Raw genomic sequence first — 14,653 nt, forward strand, 5'->3', positions numbered from 1 at the left:
GGGATAGGTAAGTGTCACTAAGCTTTAAGACCTCTTCTCTAGCTGGATTTCATAACTAAACCAGTGCCAGGGAACAAGGTCAAGTCCATGCTCCCTTCAAGCCTGCCCATTAATGGTCCTCTTCCTCTTGGCCACGGGATAAGAAAACTGAGCAAGAGGAAATCAGTCACGTTACAGAGCATCCCAAGCCTTCATACAGAACCTTGGGCTCATAGCTCTCCTAGACTTGCACTGCAGTGGGGTTTGCAGATGCAAAAGCGCGTATCGAAAAGTGAAAAGGAGGTGGATGACCTGTATACCCTTACAATTGTGGGCTGCCTCTACATATGAGAGAAAGAATTTGCTAGAAGGCTGTATTTCATTCATCTAGAATAAACTGCTAGACAGCATGCATGTTATTGCTTATAAGAGATTACACTGATTACCTTTATACCAGAAAGATCGGTCCTGTTAGAAATCTTGTCTTCCTAAATGCTTTATATACTTTCTAATACATTCCCAGTGTACTAATAATATATTGATAGCAACAATAACAGAACTGATGAAAGTTAAATATTAAGTAACATTTCTTTATAGCACATAAAGTTATCCTTCACGAAAGGTAATAGTTTTTCTCTCTAATGGGATCTTAGATTGTTAAATGATCAACATAATTGTTGAACTAATATAATAATTCATTTAAAAACATGTAGCTAATATGTATCTATTTTAGAAGTGTTTGAAGGTAGTTAATAGTCCTCTCAAAAAAAAATTATACCTTCTGAGGAAGAGGGAAAAGTCATTGTAATTGAAACACTGGAGCTTTATCCTATTTATAAATTGAAAAACAATAACTTGCCCATCTTACAACACAGATCTATACTAAAAGTGGGCTAAACACAACTCTCCCCTCTCTTGTTAGTCTTCTACGATCTAACATCGTTTTCTCAAAAAGGAAACAAGTAAACCAAATCTAGCAAAAGTTACCTTTGCCAATAATGCTTAGAATATAGTGTTGCTAACTTATCTCTTTTGGACCCTTCATAATAGAAAGTTGTTCACTAACGTAGGAAATTAAATTATGTAAGATGAATATATCACCTCTTCTTGCACGAAAACAGATGATGAAACTCATAGTGACTATTTTAGTGAATTAATTCACTTCAGCTCTTTGAAGAAATACTGCATTTTTTGTTTTCTGACTTTTTTGGTAATGATCAGAATTATACAGCTTTAGACTTCAGAGACCATATAGTTCAACCGCCCTATTTTATAGGGAAGAAGTGGAGAGCCCAAGTCATTTGTCAAATATAACTTTATATTTTCACGTAAGCCAGTTCACATACACTTTGCTTTGCATCGACCAGTGCAGACATTTAGCCGATAAGAAAGTGTTAACAATGGATACATAAACCATATTTCTGGTGACTGGAGAACTCCGAGGTGTTCTTCCTGACAATACCGTAAACTGGACAGCTCAGTAGAGATTATAATTCAGTGCACTTTTTTATTTAGTTGAGAAAGTCTATAAAATGGTTTATACAAAATGAGTGGCTCCTGAAATCATTTCAGTACAGAGCTTTGCAAAAATGAATGAATTAAAACATGCTGGTCTGATTCCTAATTGCCAGATCTCATGAAACTGAGCACTGACCAAGCACTAGTTTTGTTGCTGTTGTTCACGCATGTAAGCATCTGACGAGCTGGGCTAACACACTGGCATATACAACTGGGTGGTAGAATGGAGTCATTCAAAAAATCCGTTTGTCTTATTAAAAACCACAAAAGAGAAAAAGGATAATATTAATTACTAGCAAGGCTTCCTTGGTTGGTAGAATTTGGAGAGGGGGGAATAGTTCTAACAGGTATTTTTTAGAAAAACCTAATTTAAAAAATTAATTTTTAAAATTAATTTCTTATTTTTAATTGAAGTACAGTTGACATATAATATTAGTTTCAGGTGTACAACATAGTGATTTAACATGACATACATTAGAAAATGTTCACCATAAGTGTAGTTACCATCTGTCACCATACAAATTATTACAATATGACCGACTGTACTTCCTATGTTGTACTTTTCATCCCTGCGACTTATTTATTTTATAACAGGAGCTTTGTACCTCTTAATCCTCTTCATTGATTTCACCTGATTTTGTAAAACAGTATTTAAAAGGAAAGACTCGGGGCGCCTGGGTGGCACAGCGGTTAATCGTCTGCCTTCGGCTCAGGGCGTGATCCCGGCGTTACGGGATCGAGTCCCACATCGGGCTCCTCCGCTATGAGCCTGCTTCTTCCTCTCCCACTCCCCCTGCTTGTGTTCCCTCTCTCGCTGGCTGTCTCTCTCTGTCGAATAAATAAATAAAATCTTTTAAAAAAATAAATAAATAAATAAATAAATAAATAAAAGGAAAGACTCTATGTAAACTTAATATGTGATTAGGCTAAATTCTTGTGGGTTGGTTTTTTTTTTTTTTTTACTATAGCAATATTTTTTATTTCCAAAAGCAATTTTTACACCAAAATGTTTAACAACAGAAGCTCCCCGTGCTCCTTCTATTGGGTGGGAAAGAGGCTCCTGAACCCCTGGGCCACTGCGGGGTGCCCACAGCGGGAGGCTTTTGTCACTAGGGGGCGCTCCCGCAAAAGAAGCTCACCCCACCTTGGGGGAAAGGGAAAAGAAAAAATCCTACTTCCCCTGCCTAAGAACTGTCTGATAAGAATTCTCCCCCCCTTTTTTTGGAGTATATCTTAACAGAAACGCTCACATTTCAGTCATATTGTCTGCCAAAAGAAGTGCTCACTGAGAAATAAACCCATTTTCTTTTACAGAGAACAGAGTATAAACACATCCCCCCAAAAGTTGTGGGGAGGGGATTTAGATGACTACATTTTAGTATCTTCTGTCTCCATTCTATTTACTTCAGCCTTACTTTGACAAACTCACTTTGTGTTTCTGAGGAAAGGGAGACAGAGACAGAGAGAGACCGAGACAGAGAGACAGAGACAGAGACACAGAGAGACAGAACAGAGACAGAGAGACAGAGATGGAAACAGAGACAGAGAGACAGAGCAGAGACAGAAAGACAGAGATGGAAACAGACAGAGACTGAGACAGAGAGATAGAGACAGAGACACAGAGAGACAGAACAGAGACAGAGAGACAAGGCAGAGACAGGGAGACAGAGAAGAGACAGAGAGAGAGACGGAAACAGAGAGCAGATACAGAGAGATAGAGACAGAAACAGAGACAGAGAGAGACTGAGACAGAGAGATAGAGACAGAGACAGAGAGACAGAGACGGAAACAGAGAGCCGAGACAGAGACACAGAGAGACGGAAACAGAGCAGATACAGAGAGACACAGAGACAGAGACAGAAACAGAGACAGAGAGACAGAGATGGAACCAGAGAGCAGAGACAGAGAGACAGAGATGGAAACAACAGAGACAGAGACACAGAGAGATGGAAACAGAAGAGATAGAGACACAGAGAGACGGAAACAGAGCAGATAGAGAGAGACACAGAGATGGACACAGAGACAGAGCAGAGACACAGACAAAGAGATACAGATTGAGAGTTCTTCCTTGGGGGTTCCCGCCCCTGGGAACCCCAGGCCTGGCTCAGGGGTCCGCACCGCTGGCCCGGGGCATCTCTGCCCAGGGGCTCTGTGTGCTGGTCCTTCTAAGGGTGGAGGCTTTTAATTCCTGCACGCACCCTCCCTTCTGGTATTGTACTGAGAACACCTTTCCCCATCAGATCGCTGACTTGGAGGATGTCCAGCTCTTGCCCAGAAAGTGCCAATAAAATGGGAAAGCACGCAATTGATTGATAATACATTTTACAAGAAAAAAAATTAAAGGAGATAAACTGTTGAAGCCTCACAAATGTGCCTGCCTGCATCCAAAGAACTCAAACTTTCGGAAAGACTAGGCCTGGAGGGGGTGCCCCAGGAGGTCTCCTGCGGGCGTTTCTGAGGAAGGCGAGCAAGCGACCAGCCCCCACAACCCGGAGTGCGGGCCGCGCAGTCCCCTGCGGGAGGGGCTTCAGCTCGACCTTCCGCGTGGGTTGGGGGGTGAGCGTGTTGAGGAGGGGGCTGTCACGTGTCCTGCCAGGTAACTGTGTGCATCCCGAGGTTACCAGAGCGTTGCCCGTGTCCTACCCTGAACCCAGGCCCCTGCCCTGGGGGCTGCCCGGCCTCGGGGACCTGGCCTGCTGCTCCAGGCCGTGGGGCGGTGCAGACCTCTTGGGGTCCTGAGAGTGGCCCCCAGCCACGCCGGAAGATTCCTCCAAAAAGGATAGACTCTAATTGACTTATTAAATGTCGAGGCAATCAGGCAGCTCCTTTTTTAATAGCCCAAGATCTACATTTAGACAAAAACAGATCTGAGTTCCTGGTAAAGGCGTTTCTTCTCATCCTGTCACAAGTGACAGGAACGGAGGGAAACAGACTGAGGGAGAGAAGGGGGAGGGAGGCGAGGGACGGGGGAGGGGAAGAGGGGAGAGATGGGGTAGGGAGAGAGGGGAGGGAGCCGGAGGAGATGACGGAGGAGGAGATGGGGGAGGGGAGGAGATGGGGCAGAGGGAGAGAGGACGGGGTAGAGAGGAGGGAGGGGGAGAGGGAAGAGGGGGAGACAGACGGGGGTAGGGAGAGATGGGAGGAGATGGGGGTGTCTGACGAAGATCCGCACAGGGGTACGAACACTTCAGCGGCTTCTAATTAAAGCCCCGCGCGGAGCCCTCGGGGACCGGCCTGACGTCGGCGGGCGCGGGGATAAGAAGCGGCCGCGGTCGGAGCGCAGCCCAGGCAGCCGCGCGTCCAGCGCTCCGAGCGGCCGAGCCACCGCGTCTCCATCCCCGCGCGTCCTGTGCGCTCCGCACGCCGGGTCGCCGCGGGGCATGGAGTAGCGGGGCGCGCGGCGGCTCCGGGACGCGGGGACAGACACCGGGACAGAAGCCGAAGGACGCCCGCGGCTCCGGGACACGAGGACAGGTAATCCGGCCGGGCTCCGACGGGGACAGGTAATCTGGCCGGGCTGCGACGCGCAGGTGGCCCCACGGGCGGCGCCGGGCAGGTGTGGGCCGGACTCCCTCCCCTCCCCGAGGGCGGGGGGGTTTCCAAAACCGGGCACCGCGGGCTGCTGGAGCGAGGGTCCCGGGGCGGGGGGCCTTTTGGGAACACGCGGCGGGAGGAGGGGGCGACCACCACACAAAGGCGTTGCTGCAAACTTGAGCGCAGCCGCTCGGGCGGGGCGCGCGGCCCCCACTCACCGGAGAGCGCCACGCTGCCCAGTCGGGAGGAGATAGGTGCGCGGGCAGGACCCTCCTAGCGTCCTCCAGCCTTCCTGGACGGGTGGGTGCGCGCCCGCCCCGCCGGCGGAGTAGACGCCGCAGCGCCGCTTGGCTTTAGAGGTTAAGAAAGTTGTGCCGATGCCGTGCGCTGCGAAACGCAGGCGGATGTGCCATTCCTCCGAAAGTTGGGAGGGCCGGCGCGGGGGCGGGACGCGGGCGGGAGGAGGCGCGCAGAGGAGGGCGGCGGCGGCGCCCGAGGCTAGGCTCTCGGCATCACCGCAGCGGGGCCTCCCCGGATCCCGGGGACGCCGTGTCCCAGCCTCCGCCGCCGGCCCCTCATCTGCCCGGGGTTGCGAGGGGCCGCGGTCTCAGCGGGAGAGCCTCGCCTCCCCTCCGCCAGCACCCGCCGACTTTCTTTCCCGGTCTCCCCCTCCAGCGAGCCGAGCTCCCTCCGGCCGAGCGAGCGCACGATGCGCGGGCCTGGGCGCCCCCTCCTCCTGGGGCTGCTGCTAGTGCTGGGGGCGGCGGGCGCCGGAGTCGCCGAGCCCCGGGAGGCGGCCGACAGACAGACCCTGCTGCGGCTCATCGTGGAGATCCTCCAGGAGCTCAAGAAGTACCATTCGGGCGAGTCGAAGAGGCTGCAACTCTCGGGCCAGCACGACTACACTCTGGGCCGCAGGGAGGTGTCGGACTACCCGGTTTATCCCGAGGAGCAGAGAGTGGGTGAGTGCCCTTGCCTCCGGCTTGCGGACCGAGTGACCTGCCTCCGAGGGTTCCCTGGGTGTGTGCAGTGTAGACCGAACGTCCGACATGTTTGCGTATCCGTCGTGTCTCAGGAGACACTAGAACTCGTGTTTGCTTGGAAATAGAATGGGCTTTGAAAAAATATACATATTTTTAACAAGATAAAACCATTTCGATTGTTTGAAAAAAAAAAACTAGGCTTTTTTTTTTTTTAAAAGAAGAAAACAGGAGGTCGGTCAATGACGCCGCCTCTAGTATAACTGTCCCTACTCCACTTCTAAGACACATGAGTTGTTACCTAGGTCGGGAGCTTTGGCACAGAACTGTCATCTGTTATTTAGGAAATGGAAATATTTTCAGCAAAGCACTTTCAACTGAGACAGTCACCCCTCCACCCCCCTCTGCCAATGGCAGAGCCTTCCCAGAGTGGGTGCCCCATGGGAAATTTCCAAAGAAAGCAGGCAAGCTTTTAATGCTTTCATGACACAATTAGGTCAAATGTGATAAGGTCAATTTCATACAGACTGACATTCAAGAGATGTCTAAGCCTTGCAAGTGAAGAGGTCCACAGGAAACGCTCCCTCCTCAGATGAGGGCTATGGTTGGTAAAACAAAGTGCCATCACATGCAATCACAGCAGAAGTTACTATCCAAAACAAGGGAGTGAAAACTGGTTACAGGTGACTGTAAAAAAGCAAAACAAGGCCTGGAGTCGGAAAGAATGTCAGTGGGAGCATTGCTAGTTCCCAAGTAGGAGCTGAGCGCTGTCTTTCCCTGGGAATTGTACTTTAATCTTGCAAACCAGGTAAATGTCTACTTCCATGCATTTACTCCAGCCTTCATAACAGTGGTTTTGAAGGCATTCAATCCTTTTGCTAAATATATACCTAGAAAAAAAGTCTTATAACAAGGTTTTTTTTGTTTGAAGGATTGGGTTTTCATTCTAGAACTTTGAGAGCTTCTGGTATTTGATTACCAAGCTGTCCAAAATGAAAATGTCTAGAAGTGATTTATATACGGGAAGCTACCGTCAACACACACCCCTCTTCACCCTTACATAACTTACGGTCACTGTCTTTACACTAGTGGCAGAGACAAGACAAATAATATTGAAGCTTTGTGAATAGCTCATACTTTATCTGAAGAAAAATGTGATCCTGATTACAAGTCTTCACATTATGTCGTGTACAATAATCAAGGGGGGCTCCAATCTGTTTTATTTAGCTATGTAACATGGCTAACGAAGAGGTTCCAATAACTTTTCTTCAACATTCACTTAGATCACATGAAAAAAAAAAAAGGTTCTTTCAAGCAATGCGATAATTAGCCTCTTTCCCTTCAAACAGAAATTGTTCCTCGAGATCTAAGGATGAAGGACAAGTTCCTAAAACATCTTACAGGTAAGTGTCCTCATTCCTTTACCTGTGCCCAGTTCTGGCATCCCGCAAGTCCTCACAATCTGCTTCTTCCATGTTCCAGGTCCTCTTTATTTCAGTCCAAAGTGCAGCAAGCACTTTCACAGACTTTACCACAACACCAGAGACTGCACCATCCCTGCATGTAAGTGACAGCATCCTGATTGCTTTGGAAAGACCGGCACATGTCGATGTGTTTCTCGTGTCCTTCCACGCCGCCTTCTAAATCTCCTCTTTGCTAATATATATTCCCTCTTAGCTATGGAGTTAAGGGTTAGGGTGACCAGACCATAGAAGAAGGTGATGCATTCTATAGCAGCTAGTGCCAAATGGAAAATTATTTATGTTCACTGGAATTAATCAACTCTTGGAATGGGCTGAACTCTTCCATTCACATTCTTGTTGTGTTTATGGATTCTGGCATGATGTCTATATTTGTATCTACGCAATAGGACAAACAAACGTTAAGAGTGAGTTACTAGGATGACTGCCGTGGTGTTGCGTGCTCTGGAGTAGAGACAGTCTGTGGACCTGGGCCCCCCCGACCCTGACCGGACGCTGCTCTCCAGTAACCCAGAAACACGGAGCTCCCTCTCGGTCTAGCGCTCAGCGATAGCTCTCTGATTGTATCTGAAAGAGAAGGTATTTCATCCCCCAAATGGCCTTCAGAAAACACGTGCTGATGACAAGTGGCTTACGAGCTAGAGCAGCATCGGTTAGGGCCCTAAACCAGGTTTCCTCGTAGGGACTACAGGTTTCACTTCGGATGAGGCTCGCAGGAGGAAGGTGGTGCAGACACCCTGTGTGTCTTCCTAGCTGCCTTCAGAGACCATCCAGACCAGACTTCCCTGCCCTGCCTCCAAAAACGAAAAGTAAAAAAAACAAGCCACTTTGTATGGAAGTTTTTCCGCTTAGGCAGTAGGGTTGCCCCAGATAATCGCAGCGGCCGTGTGTGGAGCTCCTTGTCGAGAGGCATTGAGGAAGCTGGCAGAAGCTGGCCGGTAAGACGGGGAGCACCACCTTCCGCAGGGAGCGGGGGTGCTCCGCGTGAAGGCCCTCGGGCTCTCACCGCTGCCAGGGCTCAGCCACGGCAAGCAGCACACGTGTCCCACAGAGCTCGCATTCTTATTTTTCAAGCACTGGCTGCTTTGGTCCACCCTCCCATCCATGCCCTATGCTCCTGGCACGTCCCTCTCCCCCTTCCTTCCTCTGAAATGGAATCGCCTTCTGTTTGAGAGTTATTCATTATTCCAGAGGCCAGAGAACCTTCTCATTTTTATTGCTGAAATGTGTATTTTTAACTGCCATCTTACAATAATAGGATCACAGACTCTGAATTTGAAAGTGATCTTTGGGGTCATTACTTCTACTAATCTTTTCATATATGGATGAGGAAACAGACAACATGCTTAAATTCCTTGTGCCCTGACACAGACACCACACACTCGACGCTGCCAACCCTTCCCCAGGACACCATGAGTGCCCACACTCACTGCCTCCTTTTGCTCAGAGTAACTCAGCCACATGCCACCCAGATCCCTGCTCACCCGTTATGGGAGGTGGCCATCAGGGTCCATCACAGTTCCCCTGGGCCTGGGAGACATGAAGCCCACAGCTGCGTGCACTGGGTGAGTGGCTACTTACACTTTACCCATATGGAGGTGGAGAGCCAAAGCCGGACCACTTCTGTGTTGCTTCAGGCTGTAGGAAAGAAAACGAGAACCCTGGGAGGTCAGGACTGAAAGGAACCAGAGCCTTCTAACTCAAAGTGTGGTCCAAGGGCAGCTCTTCAGAGTCTCCCCAGACCACCTTCACAAGATGCCCAGATGATGTTAGGGCTGGAGAGCATGTGGGTGGGGTGGGATGGTGGTCAACTTCACGGTCTCTAGATGTGCTGCAAATGCAAGTATTTACCTTGAACTCACACAACACTGCATCCACACGTACTCTATCTAGGAAAACTGCCTCCTAAAATATTTGGTGCAACTGGGGAAGAGGGGGAAAATGCCGGGAATCCAGAGGACCCAGCCTCCAGCTGTTAGGCTTTTTTTCCCCTTTGAACACAAACTATTACGTCATCTAAATATTTAGGAGCTGCATTTTTAGGAGGATTGGCGGCTTGTCTGACATATTGTGCAAATTCATTGTTGTCAACTTATTCATTCAGAATTTCAGTTAAGAGCATGAATTCTTCCATTCTTAAGTAGGATTTTGAGACTCTTGAGAAGTGAACTTTAGTAATTTATAAACTGCTGTAGGTTTCCACAGAACTTCAAACTGATGAAATCCTTTATGGCCACGATCACCAAACCTCACTTGTTTCTCTGAGGTTAGCACCTATGCAATAATTTAATAGGAAATTAGGTGAGATATCAAAGAAAACCTGTCTGTACTCAGAAATTAGCGTATTGCTTCCTTTCACCATCCAACCCGGGTCTTTCTTCTCTGTTACCTGTTGACCCACTTTCTTTACACTGTTATGTATGATCGACCCAAGTGGGGATCCAGCCTGCACGTGCCCTGGAAGTTAAGTCACACAGGGCACAGGAGACTGTCTGCTAGGGAGCAAAACCAAAGTCGTTTTGACAAGCGTGAGGAGCCGCTGGGAAAAGAAAGTGGGCAGGAGAAGACCCTGCATCTGCCCCTCCCTGCACAGCCTCCAGTCCCATTATTTATCTTCTGCCAGGTGACTCGAAAGCCCCTCAAGTACCGTAAATTATTACGTCAACAACTGAAAGCTCAGGATTTCAGATGACAGTCCCCGCATCATTTCCAGGGAATTCAGAATATTTAAAGAAATAAATGGCTTTAGCAGTTGATATTAAAAAATACTTTAGGAGTTGTTGATGTCACTGACAAGGGTCCACGATTTATTTTCACCACAGACTATAAAAGATGTGCCCGGCTTCTTACCCGGCTGGCTGTCAGTCCAATGTGCATGGAGGGATAAGGTAAGCTGACCACAGCCTCGCTGGCACACACACCAAAGACCCAAATCCCGTTTGTGACATGAAAAATTCATGGGAGTTAGAAATACTCACTCTTTGGCTAAAGTAGCCTTACTTTGAGTAAGGTTAACATAACACTCAAAATATCTCCAAATATTGGCCATCGATAAAAGGTACCCGGGCAGCTGCTGTGAATATTCCGGTGAGCACTCAGTTGGAAGAGTGTGTGTTAATTTGAAACACAGCCCATTAGTGGACTAATTTCAGCACATGACTTAGCGCATAAATTAGGATACATATCTAAAATCATGCCTGTTCACTTTTAGGGTTTCACTCATTCATTTACACTCAAAAATGAGTATATGACTAACCATATCCATGCAACTTTTATAGACCTATCTGGCTAATGTTTGAGTTGGAATCTGTCATTATGCCAGGAAGCTTATAAGGAACAACTAAGAATAGCTATGCTCTCTGTTTCTATCAGTTATGTTTCCACAGCCTCCAATGGTAAAATCTAAATGCACATGGAGAGTTTATGAACTCAGGTTTTAGCCTTGGCCTCTTGAGGGCTGATGAGCAACATGTAACACCAACTGTCAGCCATACTGATGGTGGAAAGGTTTTATTTTCCTGACACAAATGCCATGGATTTCAGTCAAAAAAACAGTAATTTCGTCATCTATTTACGACGGGTCTTGTGTGTGCTGGGCACTGCCAGAGGCCACGTTTACCCCCACAAACAAGATATGCTTCTGGTCCTCGATGGCTGTCCGGGAACATTAAGAAAGGGGATAGGATACTGTGTGTGCCGTGTTACCCTCTTCGTCTCGTGTGAGTGGAGGTGGGAGTCGTGTTCTTTCTCACACAGACATGCTCGTTGTGGGAAAGCCTGTGAGATAAAGGTCTAGACAGTGCAGAGGGGGCTGAGCCAAACCCTGGCAGCCGTCTGGCCACGCAGGTACAGCCAGTGCCATCATGGGCACCGTCTTCTCCCCGCCGGAGTCCCACTGATGATGAGCGAAACATGGCGGTTCAGTGAAGCATGTGGTTAAGTGCAGGATTACGAGACCCACATCCTTGAAGGTTCACAGAAACTTGTAGGGAACTTTTTATGTGGGGGAAGTACAAGCATAGCTTTTAATGCCAAAGCTGAGAAATGCACACAGAAGAAAAGACTTCTTTTTAAAGCAATGAATGGATTCTCATAAGTTTCTCAAGGTGGTATGCTACAGGAGATGGGAATGTTATTTTTCTTAAGCATTCCTTCATAGTTAAAGCACTGTTTCCAGATATGAACCAGGCACACCCTAGGAAAAACAACTTCCATTTTCTTACAGGAGGGAAGACCAAATGCCCTGTGGTCCTCTCCACCGAAACAACTACTCCCTGTCTCACTAACTCATCTCCAGCCAAAGAGAAACTAGATTCCCAACTACTCCCCCTCAGTCAGAGATACTCGAGACCTCTCACACACACCACTTCATTACCTACACCTGCAGGCTCAGTTAAGTTAGAAGCCTGAGCTTTGGAATATATTTCCAAAGAAATGGAGTTTTGAGTAACAAGTACCTAGTTCAGTCCACAAAATGCAGCTTAAGTTTAGTAACCCTGGAGCTTACCATTATTTTTAAAATTAATGAACACTGTACCAGTGATTTGGGTAAACTGCATGGAGTGCTAGAAAAAAGGGTTTATTCTTGGTTTTTAGTTTTGCAAATGCTCGTGCAGATGGAGGCATGAGGGCCAATGAGCGGTTTCTCAGGACTGCCAGATTGTCAATCACTATGGTCCGAATTAGAGGACTTGACAACACACGTCAGGTGTGCGGGCTGTTCTTTAGACTTTAGTAAGCATTCAGTTGTATCGATGATGGTTTTCATTCCTTTAGCATAGCAGGCATGTAACAACTGTAGACTTGGTTATTTCCACAATGAAACAGACTGAACTTTTTGGAACACAGAGAAATACACATGCAGCTATGATCCCTTGTGTTTTCAGATTATCATTCGATGTGTAGGTCTTCCAGAATTGGTAAGAAAGTGTGAAGTTATATGAAACCAAATGTGTTTTTCAGCAGTGAGCAGAGCTGCAAAGGACCAACAGCCCACGAACCATGAGAAGTGCCTTGGAAATCATCAGAGAACAGAACCCAACCCTTCACGAACACATCCCCTTGTGGACAAGAGATTTATTTTTGCAGACAGACTCTTCCATAATTCCTTTCACTTGAGTTTTGTATGTTGTCGACACTGTTGGCAGACACCTATTCAGTAAATCAGCGTACCTGACGGTAACACTTGCCATTCGTGATTTTGGGGGAGTGAATGCTCCACATTCGAGGTGCAGTGCTATAAAACGACAGACAAAGCTGTTTCATTCTCCTGACGAGGCGGAATCTGAGAGTTTTCTTCAGAAACATAAATAGAATCGGAAACTATATTTTCATATAGCATATGGTATGATTTAATATTTTTGTTACTTTTACAATTAAATTCCCAGAGTATTATTTGGAACTGCATGAAGAAAAAAAAAAAACACACAAAAACTTGTCATGTTTTGGAGACAGTGGAGTGTAAGTCTGTGAACATATCCAGGCTAATTTCATTTGTCCTTTTGTATCATAAATGTAAGATAGTACCCAGAGATTGTGCAATATGTAAATACTGTAAATAAAACACTTAATAAACCAAGTGTTTGTTATAACGAGGTCTTCAGAGTGACTCTTCGCTTCTAACAAGCTCGCCGGTGGGAATTCCTCATTTACAGACCCACGAAGAGACCCCAACTCTGCCAGAACGTCATGGAGTATAAAAGGCACAAATACATAAGGGGAAGGCGACGAGTTCTTGGGACAGTTGAACTGGCGTTTTTTAAAAAGGAGATGCTGCTATGTGATGGTGGCATGTCTTAAGACAGAGCCTGATAGGGTGGAGAATATTCAAGTAAGGCTGCGTCTGCAGTTTCCTGTTTGACTTCGTAATCATGAAAACACGAACAGGTAAGACTTCTAAGCAGCTCTGATTTTTACAGGTTATCTGAACGCATCCAATTCATGACAAGTGAGTTCAACACCGAGTTTCTCTGTTCACAGGACCTCTAGTCTGGATGCAGCTGTAATGGTAAAGTAGACACGATTCCCAGGAGGTTTCTGAAGTGTGTATTTCAGACGCAGATGCAAACAGTACGGAAAACCAAGTGTAGGGATTTATTCATGATCACGAAGGAACAGAGTATGAAATTACTTCGAGATTAGTAAGCAACTACTGAATGATGAGGGCAGAGAGTAACTAAAGTGCTCTTTCTTAGCCCTATTTTCTACTGACGTCATCTCTGCAGCCGAGCTCTTCACTTTCGGGACCATCATCGCCGATCTCTCGATCCACGTACCTCGCGAGGGTCCTACTCGCCTGAGAAGAGGCAAGTCCTTCAGGTAGGACTGTCTCTGGGAAACCCACAGGGAGTCAGACACATGTCCCGAAGAGGTGCTGGCAAAGTCACCGTGCTCACCCTCTAGGACTGAATGGTCCCACCCAACCCCCCACCCGGGACCCTCAGGTTCTGAGGACGGGCAGCTGTTCCTCTAAACTCCTCCTTCTGAGCAAGGATCCACTCAGGCTCTGCATGAAGACTGATCCATGACTGAGGGGTCCTCCCAGGATTCCGGGCCTCCAGCTGTGACTCAGGGTGAAGACGGAGTGCAGCAAACTCAACTCATGTGGCCATGCCACCCAGGAAGGCCCAGCTTGGAGGGCCAGCTCCAAGGAGGAGACTGCCACACTCCACAGATGGTGGGGTCAGGCAAGAACACGTACGGCTACAGGGGCCTCCAACTTCTTTCACAAAGAAGTGGAAGCAATATACTTATTTCTGTCATTTTATTTCCTAACGCTGAAGGTAAATATGCACATATAACATAACAGATCATCTGAAAGGGACAATACAGGCACTGTTTTCTAATTCTTCTTCACTTATCAATAAACCAGCAGGCAGGAAAGGTTCTGCAGACTTACACCTTAACTCTTCTATGTAAACAGTGTGCGCTGTGAGCAAGGTTGAGTCTGGGCTGTGAGCTCCCATGGATGGGCTGCTGCTGCTGGTGGAGGGGCCCTGGCGAGAAGAGGCCGTACAGACAGCAGAGGACGTGGTCCCCACTGGTCGTCCCGAAAACTCAAGGGAGAGGTAGAGCTCCTGTGCCTGAAGGACGCTGGATGCCGTCATGCTCCGGTGCCTGTTCTATTCTGTGTGTTCCACCGTTTTTGTAACTGGGGCAAAG

The 14,653-nt window shown here is 47.3% G+C and overlaps 1 protein-coding gene across 3 annotated transcripts; it reads left to right on the forward strand.

Moving 5' to 3' along the window:
• The first annotated feature begins 5,576 nt into the window (after positions 1–5,576).
• ALKAL2 (ALK and LTK ligand 2) lies at positions 5,577–14,546 on the forward strand. Of its 3 annotated transcripts, none has more exons than XM_008689321.2 (5): positions 5,577–5,993; positions 7,361–7,414; positions 7,494–7,574; positions 10,315–10,380; positions 12,455–14,546. In XM_008689321.2, the coding sequence occupies exons 1-4, from the start codon at positions 5,741–5,743 to the stop codon at positions 10,377–10,379; spliced, it is 453 nt and encodes a 150-aa protein (XP_008687543.2). In that variant the 5' UTR covers positions 5,577–5,740; the 3' UTR covers position 10,380; positions 12,455–14,546. The 3 variants fall into 3 exon arrangements, with proteins under 3 accessions (XP_008687543.2, XP_040478811.1, XP_040478809.1); XM_040622877.1 differs by having other exon boundaries at positions 12,458–14,546; XM_040622875.1 differs by lacking the exon at positions 10,315–10,380.
• Positions 14,547–14,653: the final 107 nt, after the last annotated feature.

Source organism: Ursus maritimus, unplaced genomic scaffold (assembly GCF_017311325.1).
Source record: "Ursus maritimus isolate PB19 unplaced genomic scaffold, ASM1731132v1 scaffold_6, whole genome shotgun sequence".
Lineage (NCBI taxonomy): Eukaryota > Metazoa > Chordata > Mammalia > Carnivora > Ursidae > Ursus > Ursus maritimus.

Bases quoted from the DNA above. Each gene is read 5' to 3' on its own strand.
- ALKAL2 (XM_040622875.1), top strand. From the start codon at position 5,741: ATGCGCGGGCCTGGGCGCCCCCTCCTCCTGGGGCTGCTGCTAGTGCTG. The intron at 7,415-7,493 runs GTAAGTGTCCTC...TCCATGTTCCAG, and splicing joins GTTCCTAAAACATCTTACAG to GTCCTCTTTATTTCAGTCCA. The intron at 7,575-12,454 runs GTAAGTGACAGC...TGTGTTTTTCAG, and splicing joins AGACTGCACCATCCCTGCAT to CAGTGAGCAGAGCTGCAAAG.